This window comes from Pleurodeles waltl, chromosome 4_2, assembly GCF_031143425.1.
Source record: "Pleurodeles waltl isolate 20211129_DDA chromosome 4_2, aPleWal1.hap1.20221129, whole genome shotgun sequence".
In the NCBI taxonomy this organism is placed as follows: Eukaryota; Metazoa; Chordata; class Amphibia; order Caudata; family Salamandridae; genus Pleurodeles; species Pleurodeles waltl.
In genome coordinates, this window is record NC_090443.1 from 199,088,545 (window position 1) to 199,103,131 (window position 14,587).

The 14,587-nt window shown below is 40.9% G+C and overlaps 1 protein-coding gene across 2 annotated transcripts in view; it reads right to left on the reverse strand.

Annotated features, from left to right (window-relative positions):
• Positions 1 to 6,977: 6,977 nt before the first annotated feature.
• PRRX1 (paired related homeobox 1) overlaps positions 6,978 to 14,587 on the reverse strand; it is a 479,139-nt gene continuing 471,529 nt past the window's right edge. The window contains exon 4 of one of the 2 annotated variants that reach the window (XM_069231079.1): positions 6,978 to 10,371. In XM_069231079.1, coding sequence (XP_069087180.1) covers positions 10,233 to 10,371 — 139 coding nt within the window. In that variant the 3' untranslated portion in view covers positions 6,978 to 10,232. The remainder of the gene's footprint in view (positions 10,372 to 14,587) is intronic. The other variant, XM_069231080.1, reaches the window with a different exon arrangement.

A 14,587-nucleotide genomic window follows, 5' to 3' on the forward strand; every position in this document is an offset into this window, starting at 1 on the left:
AATAAACAGGTTAATGCTGTGACCACATCCTTCTGCCTCATTCTCAGAATGCTTTGCATGACTTACAAATGGCTCCCCACACACACAAGACACCTGGTCACCCAGTCCTACATAACCAGCTGATTTGACTATGACTATGACTCGCTATCTCACTGAGCAAAACTGGCTACCTATCCACAGACATTGCTAATTCAAACTGCTCATCCGTGCTTACAAGGTCCTCCACAACACTGGACCAGCAATGACCAACTTCAACTCTATCATCTATCCAGACAGCTACATTCAACCTTTCTCACCCTTGCAGAGGTTCTCCTCATCTGCAAAGGCAAGTCAGGAGGTTGCTTTGATTCTTTTCAGTATTGCAGCAGTCCAACGGTTTGCATTTTCCCAAGGGGCCCTTTCCATAGTATAGGAGGGTAAGGCATTCTTGTCTATCTCAAGTTTTATGTTTAATGACACAGGCTCTATGAGCTGTTTCTGCATGAGATTTGACAGAGGAAACACCACATTTACCAATAATGTGTGTGCATGTTAACACAGCATGCATGGGCGCAACATATGTTTTAAGATGTATTGTCTTACCTATACTTTATTATTTTCTATGGTCTCTTTATTTTCAGGTCAACTTCAATATAGAGCACATAGACACCAATGCGAGTTCTCCACACTTTCATTACATTGCAGATACACTTAGGGTTTCTATAGTGAGGACTAGGCTTTCTCTCTTTGTTATTGGTCCTGAAGAAACGCCACTGATCCTGTATGGACAAACAGGCATGAAACGTCGACCTTCATATTGGAATAAAGGACAGATGACTTTCTTGCTTCCTCCTTATTCTCTTCTTTGGTGAACATAGCAACATCATTTCCTTTTGATACTCACCACTCTGTTTTTAACCTTGACATAAATCCCTCAGGGAACAATAAACATAGATGTATTTGGGCCTATAGTTAATTTTAACATATTTTTCCCAGTCCTTTCCTTTTTCCATTGGCAGGATTGGGGGTCATATTTAAGAGCCCCCAGCACCTCCTTGCGCCACATTAGCATCATTATTTCTGACGCTAATGGGGCCCAACGAGGCCATAATCCCCATGACATATTTACAAAGTGGCACAATCCTTGTATTGCACCACTTTGTAACCTTTTGCGCTACATTATGCCTGCGCCAGGCATAATGTATGCAAAGGGGGCGTTCCTCCTTTAGGGGGGGCGAAAAAATGGCAAAAGGAAATATAACATATTTCCTTGTGTCATTTTTTCCGCCACTTTTAACACCTGCTCAGAGCAGGTGTTAAAAGGGGGCACACCATTGTTTACAATGGGCCCCTTTATACTCTGCAGAAGTAGCACCAAAAATGTTGGCGCTACTCCTGCAGAGTAAATCAATAGCATCATAAAAACTGATGCTATTGCCCCCTTCCCTGCACCATGGTTCGCCGTATTTTAAATACGGCACACACATGGTGGTGGTAGGCGGGTGGTAAAGGTTGCAAAAAAAGTGGCGCTGCACTGGGTGCAGCGTCATTTTTCTAAAATAGGCCCCTAAGCTTACTCCTGCATATACCAACAGCACCTATTAAAAAGATCTTTGGTAAAGTTCCTCCTGTGGGGCCCATTGGGCATTGCAGCACCGCCACAATGTGGAGCAGGTCCGATGATGGAGCATGACACCCATATGGGTGTGTGAGGGCTCTTGCTTCTGAGCATAGAAGTGGCCAGTTGATCTGTAATAAAAGAAGGGTCTAATTAAGTGACTCTGTTCTGAACAGTGTACTTTGATATATTTCTTATTTGGTTGCTCCTTCTCCTTCGTCACCACCAAGACGTGAACAAACTTCCTCAACACATCAGGATATCTCCTTCGCTACTCAACTTCCTCCAGAAACTGAAGACCTGGCTGTTCAGTTAGGAGCTCCATACAACCTACTTTACTGCTCCAGCGTCTGGATACCCTCCAGGTGATAAGCTCCACCATACAAATCAACATAACATAACATAACATGACATCTTGATTGTTTGCAGTGTCAGTTCATATCTTGGATCAGCAATGGGTGGATGATTTTAAAGGCATGTATAATTTTGTATTTTATGATGTGCTGAGAATCAAGGTGGCTTAATGTTGAGCAGAGCTAATGTAATTTTTACTCTAGAGGAAGTTATTCAGGGCATTTCAGGTGCTATTGCGAAATATGGCTCCAGGATCCGGAATATCATTGAAGTTTGAAGGCCAGCTCTGACATTGGTCCTAAACGTCGCAGTGAGGGAAGATGGTCGGCACTCATTGTCCACTGCTGTAATTGTCCCGATATTTAAGAAGGAGGACAAGGATAACCCTCAGTGTTATAGACCGATTTCACTCATCAAAGCATTGGTAAAGGTCCTTGGGAGGGTACTTTTAAACAGGTTGATGGTAAGAGGAGATGCCAAAAGTATACTCTAGGAGGTCCAATATGGTTTTAGGTCAGGTAAGTCGACAACTGATCAATGCTTAAAACTTATAAATAAGTACACTGTTGCCCAGCCAGGACCACTCTACCTAGTATTCATGAACCTCATGTCTGCATGTGATAGGGTCAACCGTAGGAAGTTGTGGGTTCTGCTCCTTGCGATGGGTGTGGATCCAGACATAGTGCTCCTCTTATCGAACCTGCATGCTATCACCTCGGCTACGATGAGGTAATCACAGAGGGGGATCTCACTTGGCACTTTATTACCACTTGGAAAGTACATCAGGGGTGCATACTTGCCCTTTTTTTGTTTACCCTTTATATCAACGGGTTGGAACCAACCTGTCTTTCAGTGCAAGCTGATTGGCCTGGGGTGGGAGCAAGATCAATATTGGTTCTGTTGTACGCCGACAATACGGTTCTCATGACACGTACTGTGGTGGGACTGCATTCCTTTTTGGACAAGTTTGTTTCCTTTATGGACAGCTTAGACCTGGTGTTAAATTTCGCAAAGTCATTTGTCATGGCAGTTGCCCTCGTTCCACCAGTTCCAAAACCTTGGCAAAGGTCCCAGCTTTCTCTTACCTCGGGGTGTTATTTGATGCAAGCATTAACTGGGAACCCCTGATTGAGTGAAGGAGATGTGACCAGGTCAAAGCTACAGGGGCAGTAGCTAGTTTTGCCCAAAGGTTGGGCTCTTGGTCCCTGGGTACTTTAGTCAACTTGTACCAGGCCAGTTGAGTCTCCAAGGCTCTACATGGCTGTAGGTTTGGGGATTCACAATGGTTGATAAGATCCAGCTTGTGGAAAAAATGTTTTTAAGATGTATTCTGCAGGTTCAGAAAAGCACCCTGGCCTTTCCTGTTCATGGGGAGCTTGGTGTAGAATACTTTGGAGACATTGTTGCTTTCAGGCTTTTGCTTTGATTTGGACCGGAAAGGGTGTCCAGTTAAATAGACAGATTTGTCTGCCTGTTTGTCCATTGATCACGCCCACAAAATCCCATGGATAGCTTTTGTAAAGACAGCTTTTACCAGCTTGGGCAGGACATACTTATTTTATAATTATCATTCCCTGAGCCCCCAGGAGCTTAAAAGGGTGAGGAATTTGATTTTGTTCATATTCTATTGCAACAAGAATACACAGAGTTGATAAAAACCATGGTTCGGGGCATATACTGCTTAAAACTGTTCAGAGTATAGAGCCTAATTTATCCCTTTTATTTAACGAAAGGGATAGATGTGTTGTGGTGAGATTCAGGTTCAATTTGTTGGCCTACTCTAATGGATGGAGCCGTCTGGGAACCCTAAAACAGTGGTTCCCCACCTTTTGACGTCTGTGGACCCCCACTTTATCATTACTGGATCCCGGGGACACCCACTGAATAATTATTGGAATCCGGGGACACCCCACTGAGTCATTATTGAAAGCTGGGGATGTAATTTGATAATATTATTGAATTTTCTAAGCAGTCTCTGACCCCCTGAGGAGGCTTTGCGGACCCCCAGGGGTCCCCAAACCACAGGTTGGGAACCACTGCCCTAGAACACTGTGGCTGCGACATTGTGTCTCCACAGGACACCTTACATTTTGTGCTCTGTTGCAATTACTTTAGCATGCCCAGGAAGCGGTTTATACCTCCATAATTGAAAGCTTTGAATTTCACACGTTAGACCAGTGATTATGTACCTGCAGCTTTTACCGAACTGACTTGTTTTCTTTGCTGTTTCTTGGTTTTTACGTGCAGCTTTGAGTTCAAGACGATCTAGACCTGATTACCTCTGCCGTTGTTCACAAGGTTTTTTTTAATACAATGTATTATTAGAAACATTTTATTTTATTACTATTTCATGGAATTTGTAAAACTGTAAGTCTATTTGTTTTCATAGGTTTATGAAGTGTTGGCATTGTGCTTTTATGATCTTTCATGGTTCAAATCAAATTAAACAGACTTTATTCGGCTTTCAACCAGCCATAAAAGTATCAGGTAATAGCACGTTTAGTAATATAAATAAATATATGTAAAATAAGTAAATAGTAAAAAGAGTGGAAGTAATAAAACACATTCTAAATTCATTCAATACAGGTATATAAACCCCTAATAGATTTACACCAATACCAAATCAAGTATCCTTGCAATTTTTAAAAAAAATGTTTGGTTGTTTTTCCCTTTTGTGTTGTCCATAAGATAAAAAATTCCAGACAATCCAATGAAATTAGTCCAGAACTCCCATAGACTTCCTTACAGTCAGTACTGAGCATAAGAAGTTTGCTAAAATTCCACACATTTCAATTGAAGATAAAAGCTGTAAACTAAAATACGCGTCGCGGCACCGACGCAAATTAATCGACCTTAAAAAGGGCAATAAAAACTGTTTTCTTTGTAAGTTATAAAATTTGCAGAAAAGAACCACATGCATTGTGGATTGGGGGGCCTTCACTTCACAAGGACAAGCTCCTAAACTTATACTTCAATCATTCATGGTCGGAAAAGTTACAAGCTGATGTTAAATATCTAAACGGAGTCTTGTAAGAACAAATCGATGTCGAGGGTTTGCCACTCTTACAAGGTAAGGCTGGAGGCGTCCGTAGACAAAATTAGTTGATTATACATTATGGTGGATTTTTTTGATTCCTCTTCCCATCTCTGTTCTTCCAAATGCTTCAATGATAAGGCCCTCAGTTCTCTCCTGGTTATTTTTTCCAGTGATTGTGGATTTAGGTAATAATCTTTGCAACCCATTTAAAAAAAAAAAAGTCATGATATAGCTCAGCCAGGGAACTCTGAGCGAGTGTGTTAGCCATGTACAATCAGATAGAATGGCCTTGTTTAGTCCAGTATGCTCAGTGGTCCACACCTTGTGCCATAATAATAATGGCTGATTTTTTATCAGATCAATTGCATAGTGGACCCCAAGTTCTGCATGACTAATGTAAGATGATGTGCTATTTGGTATCATTAGCAAGTGTCTAAGGAAATCATTTTCCACTCTCTGAATCGCATTGCAATTAGTATACCCCCAAATACTTGCTCCGTAAGTGGCCGCCGGGATGCACTTGGCCTTGTAGATCTTTACCATATTTCTCGGGGTAATCCCCCCATCTTTTTAGAGAAGATCTTCAAGGCCGCCGTTGTTTTAATTTTAATAAGCTGATCTTTTTTTATTTTCACACAGTATGCCCAAGTGGCCTGTTTGTCAAACATTATGCCCAGATATGAAAAGGTAGGGGCTATCTTCACCTTATCCTCATGAATAGTAATATTATAGAACTTACTCAGTTTCCTGCCACAGTTCATTATAAAGGTTTTTGAGCGGTTGACTGTGAGTCCCAGGTCTGTCATATAGTTTATGCAAGTGGTTAAGGGCTAGCGGTGTCCTGGCCACAAGTACTGCATCATCTGCATAAAGAAGTGTAAGGAAGGGCAATTACCTATTTGGGGAAGGTCTTTACATTTACCTGTCAGTTCTGTTTCCTAAGTTATTTATGTATAATGAGAATAGAAGTGGAGCAAGAACGCAACCTTGACGCACCCCTCTGTATATTCCAAAGGACCTGGTACATTCCCCTCTCGTCCCGTACCTTACTCTTGCTCTACACCCTGTATACAAATCCCTTATAAAATTAACTATTGTTGGTTCGACCCCCATTCTTGTTAGAATGTCCCATAACTTCTTGTGCAGGACGCAGTCAAATGCTGATGATAGATCTGTAAAGGCCAGGTGCAAATTACCCTCTCTGATCTTCGTATACTTCCCCACTAAGATGGTTAAGTTCAGAGCCTGTTCAACGGTGCCTAGTCCTGTACGGAATCCGTACTGCACTGGGGATAAAATATTGTTTTCTTCCGCCCATGTTTGGAGTCTATTTAAAATTATTCTCCCCGCTAATTTGGCTGATGTATCAAGGAGAGAAATAGGCCTATATCAGGCTGGATTGAGGCGATCACCTTTTTTGTAAATGGGTATAATAATAGAGTAGCGCCAGGTCGGTGGAAGGCCTTGTGAACAGAAAGCCCTCAATACCTGCGTCAATAGAGGGCCCCATAAGTGAATGTTAGCTTTGTATAAGTCAATTGGGACGCCATCGGGCCCCGGTGTTTTTCCAGCTTTGCTTATGTTTATGGCTTCCGCTACCTCCTCTAAAGTAGACTGAGGTGATACTGCTGGGTATAAGACCTCCTGGGAGTCTGAGGCCTTTAAAGGGTCCAGGGGGGCTCTGTCGTTAGATTGGCAGTATATCTTGGAAATGTACATAATCCAGTCCTCCTCCGAGATTGCGATTTCCATTCTGGGAGTATCACTGTTACATAGAACAGGTGTATTTATTATTTTCCAGAAGAGGACATTGTCTTTCATAAGGCTAGCTCTGTGTAGATTATCCCATAACTCCCCTCTCAAAGCAAGTTTCCTCTTTTTTATGGCTGTTTTGTATGCCTGTCTGCAGGTACGTATTTCAGTCGAGCATCTTATAGGGGCACTTTCATGGTTATATCTATAACTGATTAAAGATTTAAATGACGATCATGATTGTCTACAGTGCTTTTAATGCTAAATTACTTAAGAATACTGTTACATTTAATAACAGGGATGTGTGATCAGACTGCAACATTATAGTCACCAAAAACAATGCCTGGGCTGCTCACGCTATAGTCTTATTGTCGAGCACGACTGCATTGACGCCCTAGAAACTAAGGTGCTTGATGACAGTTCCATGTATTTGACACATAATTTTACCATGTTGATCGAACTGTATCTTCAAAGGGGCTGGCATAGTGGGCTCCATTGTAAATGCATATGGAAGGAGTTCTGTTAAATCAGTGCGCCCAATACAATTAGCAAAGATATTTTGGGTTATGTAGCCTGGTGCATAATATCTAAGCCTATACTAGAGCAATAAAACTGGAAGGGTCATAAAGGAATTATCCTTCATTGATAACAGAAATTAGCATGTGTTCTTCTACCATCCAAAGTACTGAATAGAACTTTTGATTTACAGGGAATTACAAAGGATTTGACACACTGGACGACCAATCAGGTTCAGAAAATATTGTCAACACAAAAAATTATTCCAAGTGTTGACGGTATTTACCATTTCAGCAAATGATAGACGTTTGATATCAATATGCAGACATACATATATTAAAAAGGACATAAAACTATAAGGGTGCTTATCCTCTACATGAAAAACATTCTGTTAAAGAGTGTGTGTTGTCCAAAAGGGCTGACAAAATCTATAGTGCACCTAAATTGCAAAAGTACTGTTTAGGATTTTATTTATTAAAGACCTTTACTTTAATTTATTCTGCATAACCTAATTCGCATACATCAGTGCAGGAGGAAAGAACTCCTGCCAATTTGCAAGAATTTATGTTTTTATGGGCTATTATTAATAATGACTTGTTTCTTAAGATAGCATGTATTACCATAATTATTGCTGTTCCTCATCCTTTGAAGAGCGAAATTCTAAATCGCCACATAAGGGGTTGAAATCATGAAACAACAACTTGTCATTTTCACCAATATTGAATACATGAGTCCTGAAATTCATCCAATCACATTGGATACCAAATTTGCCAAAGATGAAGAATGTTACATAAAGTTTTTATACAAGTAGTTAAGGACATTAGATTGTTACATCAGCTTTACATTTAGAATTGTGTGTTATAAACGTATGTATATTTAAGGGTTTTCTGTAGCACAAACAGCATGCTCACTTAGATGTCTAATGAGACGTCCTTTATTTGCTCAGGATAATGCAGACAGTACAGGTCCATCTTCCAAAACAGAGAGAAAAGAGTTCTGACCAGAGAGTGGCTGACACTCCTTCCAACAGGTCCTGCTGTGCTTTGAGCCTTCCAACAGGTCATGCTGGGCTCTGCACTTTCCAACAGGTCAGTCTGGGCTTTACTCCTTCAAACAAGCTGTGCTTAAGTTCTCATAGTCATATGCATCCCTATTGAGCCAGATGAAATGCATTATTGGCCCATTCCCAGCCACTTAACTGATTGTAAGAGTCCACTGTTTAGTCAAAGGATCTAACAACAGCTTTTTCAATGTAATATTTTTTCACAATAGGTATAGTTTTGCTCTCAAAAAACCATTACCAAATTAAAACAATGGTGATTTTGGAAACGTTCATGGATATCTTGTATATATAACTGCTTAAGCAAGCCATGTACTCACTGTAATCCAAAGACGCTAACAAATTGTATTTTTGCTTATTAACTTTGAAAGGAAACCTGCCCCTTTGCCTACTGGTGGCCATCTTTGAACTAACAGTTACCGCCCAAAAACGTTAAACTCTACCCCCAAAAATAAGTCGCTCATTTTACCACGTGTGTCAGAAATAGTTTCCATATCTTATGGCTTGCTAACTTAAGCTAACTGTAATTGTGCCACCATTAACTGACAGTCCGCCAGCTGGAAGCCTTTGAAGTTGCAGTGCTCTTGGTTGCAGACATTGAAAATCGTAAAACTTGCGGTTAATCAAAGTCAGCCCAATAGTCCGTATCTACACTATGTTATAATTTGCTCCAGTGGTCCTCTGGTTAAATTATCTATCAAAGCATTTTTAAAGAGCGCATTAATATTACATCACATCATTGTCTATATTGCAAACAAGCTGTGCTTTCTGAGCAAAATGTATGTGATCTATGTACACATCGACTAATCAGTGATCCAGAAACTAAGCAACGCAAGTAAAATAAATACATCAGGACAGTAATTCTTCACATATGTTGTGATCGAGAATTTAAAAATGATTACCTTTCCTACTTCCTTGACACTGCGTGATCGGGAATTAAAAAAATATTGTATTTCCTTGGCACTAGAAGAGAATGTGTTTCTGAATCTGTAGTTGTTAACTAAATGTACGCACATACCATAAAGAAGTCTTTTTAGAATTCTGCTTGACAAAGGAAAAGATGGATCCCGGCTTGTTTTTCGACCATCACAACTGAAATTACACAGTGTCACCTGTCTGTTCTCTGTATTAGAACTATATAATGGAGAATGTTGGGACAGTTTACAGAACACGCCAACTAGACAGAATAAAGTATTCAACATGTTGCAGGTGAAGTGCTAGAGAGAATCGGCACTTGATATGCCTCTATTCTATTCAGTCTACTCCACTTGGACTCTAAAATCAAACTAACTTGCTTGCACATTGAAGACAGTCTAAGGAATAACAGTCAAATGAACTACTGTTTCGAGTAAGAGTGGCGTGACTCCTATATATACGGTGGGCCTGCGATCAAGACAGTACTTTTAACAAATATTCCCATATCCACATAATACCTTAGACACATGCAACAATGTGTTTGTGTGACACCGGACACAAATTCAAACACTTAGAGCAGAGGCAGTTTCTATGTACAAAGACCATGTCTGCCATGAATGTTTACCATGGATGAGCCCTTAACGTTTGTTGCATTTTTGTTTGGTGGCGTGTATAGCACGCAGTGTAAGAGTCCTCAGAGTGAGTTGTCGTTTCGACATGTATTTCATATTGATCGCTGTTTGTTTTTTTCGAACTTCCGCATAAACCTCAAGTAGGTGTTTACAAAAACAAAGAAGCTAATAGCAATACTAGCAAAGCATGAAGGAAAACTGTTGAGAAAGATTGGTGGCGTTGTCCAAAAGTAAGATAAAATTTAAGTAGTATTTCCTTTGTTTACGTTCACCCTGCATGTCTCTATTTCGTCCATTTCTTAGTCCTCTTATTGATGTTTTTTTAAAGGCATAGTGTACACAGTTTTTTTCTCTTCATTTACTTTGTTTTTAGTTGATCGTTGGCACTTGGTTCCTTTGTAAACTATATTCTTTTGCCTTCAGTCGCAAGTTAGCAATGCTGTTGGCCATGTTCACACCCTGGTCAGGACCAGCGTTGGCACAAGGGGGAGAGTAAGCAGCAATGGCACTGTGAAAACAAGTGAAAAACAGATTAGCACAATTTAAACACTCGGTCTCATTAATAAAACCAGCAACGTTTATAGCAGAGTAGGCCACCAGTTCTACCCACTGATAAAAGTACTCCACCTTCAATAATGTAATTATATCTCTATGTATTGAATGTTTATAAGGCGTCAAATGTCAGTAAAGAGGAAGACAGAGGGCCCTTTAAACTGAGACAGATTAAACAATTAGGTGAAGTGCAGAATCAACCAAAGTGTGTGTCCAGGATGGATCAAACAAACAAAGGAGGCTGGTGTTTGCAAAAATGTCAACATGAGTGGCCAGGTTATACAAAGGATGAGAACCTGGATGTCTCGGCATAACAGGACAGTTCCTCCGATGAGTTATTTGGTGGGTAGTTAAACAGCACTTCAAGCTACAGTTTTCTTAGTCCTGGCTGTGAGTTTGTGATGTGCGTAATGTGCACCACAACTTCGAAATGTGTCCAGGGGAGCACACTTGTTCTGTATGCAGCAACACAATCTAAGCACTGTGAGATGGCCGCAAGGTGAGGCTAAGTGCTAAAAAACCAGTCCCTTTTTGCAGAATTATGCATTGGGCTTCATGCAATGAATAAGTATGTATTGTCCCCTCAACAGCAATGTATTTCAAGCGCTGTGGAACTTATCACATTTACAAGTGGCACAACAACCATATCACGTTATCAAAGATTAAACATTTGCAAAACAGGCACATTTATATCATTTCAAACAACTAAAACTCTTATAAACCCACGAGTACTTTTTAAAATTAGTCTTCTTTAATAGCCTATTGGCTGGCCTTCTTCAATACCCTTTCTCCTGCACAAAGTCTTAAACGTTTCCACCAAAACTCGTTTCAGTCTCCCTAGGCACATTCACATTACATCCTATCATCATCAAGCTGGCTGGTCCTGTGGCAGAAAGAAAGCTCTATTCAAACTATTGCCTCAGGTACATAACGCAGGCCACCTTGCTCCCTATCACTGATACCTATCTTGGCATAATACTCCCCCACCCGTAACCTATGGTCTCTCAGTCACAAGCTTGTAATCTCACCCAAACCACCGCGTGAAGCTCCTAGAGGCAGGTCTCTTAACCCTCTAGGATCAATCAACTGGAACTCACTTTCACTAACCATTCATGCAAGCCCCTCACTTGATCATTTTAGAACAGTCCCGAAGGAATCATCTCCTACTACTGGAAGCAGTAACTGACCTCTACAATGTGAAACACTTAATACAAATCTATATAACTATTTTGTGGTCACACACATTGAAATGTACAATGTATCGTTGCTGTCACATTTTACACAGAACAGTCACTATCGTTGATAACTCAAATTGCAGGTTTTGGGTCTATTTTAACTATCTCATCTGTTTTATCATTATACTAAGAACCTCCACTTTGCTGTGTAAAACATTTCTGCTCAACTTGTATGACCACCAATAAACAAACAAACAAACAAATACATAAATTAATAAAGTCAGCACACCCTCAGCCCTTCTCTTGAATGAGTGCTTGAGCGAGCGCTCTTAACAAGTTTTAGAATGTGGGTTTTAAGACTCCATCTCTGAAATGCGCCTTTTTATTTTCATATCAGACTGCAAAGCAATGCTCATGTACTGCATACGTATTACTACGAAGGCCCTGCAAGTCAGGCCGAGGTAAACAAGATGATGACAACAGTGTCTCTTGCGTCTTCCTCTGGGTCCACCAACGCTGCCTCAGATCTACCACCGATGAAGGCTAATCCGAGACAAGGCTTTCTGTTTGTACAGCCCTCGTGAATAGAGGATATACCAACAGGAACAAGCGCCATGTCCGGGGCTCTGTGCTAACAGTGCAAACTTTCAAATACTGCATTTGTCGCAGCCCTGTGTGTGTGAAAAATCCGGTCCGCCCATTTCAAAGCTCTTTCTGTATAGAGATGCATTTTGTTTTATTCTTTTTTCTTACAACTTGTTTTAACGTTTCACCTTATCAAGGGTACCAAAACCTTATAGGACAAATTCAAGTCATATGCCCTCGCATTCCCCAGATTAACCACTTTTATAAAATATGAATTGTTGCTTTTTCCGTGCTTTCCCCTACAAAAGCCATAGCATAGCCAAAAGGTCTCGACTTTGCCTAATGGCATTCGCATTATTTATTTAGCTAATCTATACAGCATCCCAGATGCTTAGGAGCATGGCAAAATAAGACAAAAGACATATTTTTGTAGGCACACGCCCCAGAAATGCACACACCTACAAAATGACACAGCTGTTTTTATCTTTGTATTTGTCCATGCAGCTTGAATTGTCAAATAAAAAGAAAACATGCACAAAGGCCTTATTTTGGGGAAAGCGGGTGGGGGGTGCAGCACAAGGAAAAGGCATGTGGAGAGAAGCAACATGGGTGGTGGATGAAGAGCAACAGGGGCGCCATTTGGTGCTGAAGCAACACAGGAGACTCTAAGCAACACAAAATGTGTTGGTGGAGGGGAAGCAACACAAAGGGCAGGGAGGGCAAATGTGTGAGACGAACAGCAGCATCGAGGGCGGAGTAGAAAAGTAAGCAGGCAAAAGAGGGAGAAAATCAGGGGAGGGGAAAAGCATGGGGACGGGCAGCACACAAAGACAAGGGTAACACCAAGTGGAGGAAGAGAGAGAACCATAAGGTCAAGAGAGAGCAGTGTGGAGAGAGGGAGATAAGATTACTAGGGAGACAGGGGGAAAACACATGCACTCTTGGGATTTCTAAAAAAAAACAGAAACAAGTAGTGCCTGGAATTAGGAGCAGTGTGAGGACACAGTAATGTGTCTATGAGCCAGGGTAGGGGCAAACACAAGAAGAGGAAGGAAAACACACACTCTAGTGAATAACAAACAAGCAAATAAGAGTGACAATGAAGCCAAACAATGGTAAGCAAAGGGAGGGCTCTAAGCCCACTGTAAGCTAGCAATACATCTTGCAACAGACAGTCCATGCGCTGTCTAGTAGGTGAGAAATAGAAATAGAAATAAAAATAGAAAGCAATTGCCTTCCTGATCGTGGATCAGATTTTTTCCCCCCAAGGCATTTTTGATGTAGCTGCAGTACTTGGCTTCACCTATCCCTTGATCTATTTATCGCACAAATATAGGGTACCTTGATGCAGCAACAAATTATGCGGTAACATTCTTGCTTACCAATTTCATTTTTCATTGTTTCTCTGTTTGTTTATGCTTACAACCAGTCTCTTCTCTCCCTATATGTGAGCTCAACTAACATATGGGACCCAGGAATCATGCCAATACCATTACAACATGGGTAAGAGAGGAAGATCTATGAGGACCTGGCAAAAGAGCATCTACCACTGAAAGGCACTTAGGGATTTAAGGGCATGTTTATGAGAGGCTTGCACCTTCGGAGCGTCACTTTTTTGATGCTCCAGTGGCACAAACCTCTCAACCGTAGTTTTGCATGGCCTCATAGACATGGAGTAAGAGAAAGCTGCACAAGTCGCTGCATCGCCTTAATCTGTGCCATGGGGCATTCCATGTGCGTTGCAGTTGTTGTTTCTGGCAATACCTATGGATTTTGATGCTGCTCCAGATTTACAGAATCATGTAAACCTGGGGCAGCTCCAAAACCATACGTCTTCCCAGAGCAGGCGTAATGAGGAGAAATGTTTTTATTTCTCCTAGTGTTTTCCTCTTTCTATGTGTGCTGCAGGAAACAACTCTCAGGACAGTTTTTTGTGCAGGAAGATGTACATTCCTGCATAAAAACAAATACTGCATGCAACGCTGCAAACTTTGCACCATGGTGCAAGGGTGCCTGCGTTGGCACTAGGCAGCCAATTGTGTGCCAGTGCGGGGGCAAGGATAGAAATGCACTGTATTTCATAAATAACGGTGCATTCCTGCCCTTTCACATTGGCATAGGGCAATGCAGCAAGAAGAGTTGCAGCACTGCCCTACGCCAATTCCACATAAATATGCACTAAAATACATATTTTAGAAGTGGGGAAAGGCAGTTACAGCTAAATGATTGGTAATATTATATAGGGTGCTGCATTAAAAGTTAAATGCTAAGCATGGCTTGTCGAGACCATGGTCCATTTCTACATTTGTACAGTCTGACCTAAAGAGAAAACACCTTAGATGTAATTTTAAAATACCTGTTTTATTGTTTTTCATAGTCTATATTACAATGACTTTATTATTTATTATTAAA